Genomic DNA, 2,402 nt, shown 5'->3' with positions numbered 1-2,402 from the left:
TTTAAAATATGCTATTAAATAGTGCAGAGTAAAAGTTACTCCATAAAGTTTGATATCGTAATAACAATTTCGGTCAAAATTGAAGTACTTTTTAGACCCTTTTCCCTATTATAATTTTGAAGAACAATTAATATTTAAATAAAATTAAAAAAATATTTACATGAAAACTTGTAAAATTTTGAGATAAATATGACAATTATTTTGACAAGGATATAGTATAAATTTTGGACCAAAGAATATCTCTTGTATATGGAAGAGTGAGATTTTCGTCCATAACATATCTCATCTGCAAACTGCACTAAAGCAAACATTATTTATCTTCCTTATGGATTCGACGCTGTATTTTTGTAGCTTTTTAATGGTTATTTTGCTAGCTATTTTACTCCAACTTGTTTTATTCTCACCAATATCTCCTCAGATTCTTGAAATTCCTTCTGCCTCTCAAACATTTACATCAAACAGTTATTTGCAGGTAACATAAAAAATTAAGGACTTTGAGAGTATAGTTTAGACAAATAATTTATGAGACACAAGTATTATACTATCACTTGTGTGATATTATTTCTTTTTGATATTTGTATTTCTTATATGTATATTTATGGATTAAGTCAATTGACTGAATCACGTTAAATATTCATGTTTGTTAATTTCAGAGAGTAAGTAAACTTGGAGAAGGATTTCTAGATAGACCAGAAGATGTTGCAGTGGATAAAATGGGAATTGTGTATACAGCCACTAGAGATGGTTGGATTAAAAGAAGGCACAGAAATGGGACTTGGGAGAGCTGGAAATATATTGGGAGAGATACATTACTGGGACTTAAAGTATCATCTTCTGGTCATATTATAGTTTGTGATGCTCAAGAGGTAAATCATCCACTTGTCTACACATGATTAATTAACAAGTTTTATGTAATACCAACAATTAATGTGTATGATGTGCAGGGACTACTTAAGGTTACAGAAGATGGTGTAACTGTTCTTGCTTCACATGTCAATGGTCAAAAAATAAGGTAACTAAGATTTCATCTTCTTCTACACCACAAAAGCAATGAGTTTATAGACCAAACTTTTTTCTTTAAAATTTATTGGAGAGAGAATGAGGAAATGGGTGGGGGATTGTTTATCACAAACCACTACATATCAATTTGATCTTGCCTGGTTGTTTCCGATAGATCCTCCATATGATAGGAAAAAAAGAAGAAGTAAAGTTGAAGAATGGTACCAAGAAAATATGATAGATAAACAGCAAGATACAAATAAAATGAATCAACAAATAGTATTTACACATGAAAGAAAAAGAAACAAAATGTGACAATACTTAGCTATCTACTAACCTTCTAATCTAATCTTCCACCTCTACATCTCGTCTTATTTAGTCTTATGTCCTCAGTAAGTTGAAATTGTGTCATATTTTGTATAATCAACCCTCCCTAGTTCTTTTTCGACCAATCTTTACATCTACCACTCCTGTTACGGTCAAACTTCTCATATCCACACACCTCCTCTTTACATACCGAACTATCTTAGTCTTGATTTCCTCATCTTGTTTGCCAAGGCACCTTCCCCTATACAACTTTGTTTTTAATGATACCGCTCCTTGTTCATTTAAGCGTGAATCTTCATCTCCACTAAATTCATCTTTTAAATGTGGGCATTCTTACCAACACTGTGCCACATACAACAAAGCCAGTCTGACCACCACTTTAAAGAATTTACCTTTAACCCTAGGCAATACATTCTTATCGTGCCAAGCTTCATTTTATCCATCCCGCTCCAATACTATTTATGACATTATCATCAAGTTCTCCATCTCCTTGAATTATGGACCGAAGATACTAGAAACTTCTTTTATAGGGTATGACTTCAGCTTATTTTACAAGGACCATGGACTTTTTTTTCCAATTCATACCATTCTTTTAAAATCAAGTACCATTCTATAACATAGAGCCAATAAAGAAGTTTGGGGAGATTGATTCAATAACAAAGTTTATTGTGAGTTATGTTGTAAAATTCGGACCTAACTACTTAAATAATCGGTGATGAGAACAACAACGACATAACTTATATAAATTCCAACCACCAGAAGAAACTAGACAAATGTTTCAAGTAAAAGAACATTTATACTTATTCCCTACCACATTGAGGAAACTTGTAAGAGGCCAATCTTGCCCAGCTTTCTGACTCTAAAGTTGCATTGTCAAAACGAAATGAACGATGCCTAACGAGCAAGGAGGAATCAATTCTCAATATCACTACATGATTTTTGTGCAATTTCGTTATAAAATGAACATATAATATGCTCTGTGCCGTGTATATCTCTTCAATAAATATAACCTAAGGTTCCAACTGCTGTTACAGTATGAAATAGGTGGATATTTAGGCAAAGGTAATTTTCTAATA

At 32.3% G+C, this 2,402-nt stretch overlaps 1 protein-coding gene across 1 annotated transcript; it reads left to right on the top strand.

The window, feature by feature from the left end:
* Positions 1-226: 226 nt before the first annotated feature.
* LOC125852145 (uncharacterized) lies at positions 227-1,068 on the top strand. Its single transcript, XM_049531873.1, has 3 exons — positions 227-472; positions 654-866; positions 945-1,068. Exons 1-3 carry the CDS (start codon positions 326-328, stop codon positions 1,014-1,016), a joined length of 432 nt encoding a protein of 143 aa, XP_049387830.1. The 5' UTR covers positions 227-325; the 3' UTR covers positions 1,017-1,068.
* Positions 1,069-2,402: the final 1,334 nt, after the last annotated feature.

The sequence above is a fragment of the Solanum stenotomum genome, unplaced genomic scaffold (assembly GCF_019186545.1).
Source record: "Solanum stenotomum isolate F172 unplaced genomic scaffold, ASM1918654v1 scaffold32618, whole genome shotgun sequence".
NCBI classification, from domain to species: Eukaryota; Viridiplantae; Streptophyta; class Magnoliopsida; order Solanales; family Solanaceae; genus Solanum; species Solanum stenotomum.
This window is presented reverse-complemented; position numbering and strand designations above follow the sequence as displayed.

Excerpts from the sequence above, each read along its gene's own strand:
- LOC125852145 (XM_049531873.1), top strand. The coding sequence starts at position 326 with ATGGATTCGACGCTGTATTTTTGTAGCTTTTTAATGGTTATTTTGCTA. Across the intron at positions 473-653 it reads CATCAAACAGTTATTTGCAG|AGAGTAAGTAAACTTGGAGA; the intron begins GTAACATAAAAA and ends TGTTAATTTCAG. Across the intron at positions 867-944 it reads TAGTTTGTGATGCTCAAGAG|GGACTACTTAAGGTTACAGA; the intron begins GTAAATCATCCA and ends TATGATGTGCAG.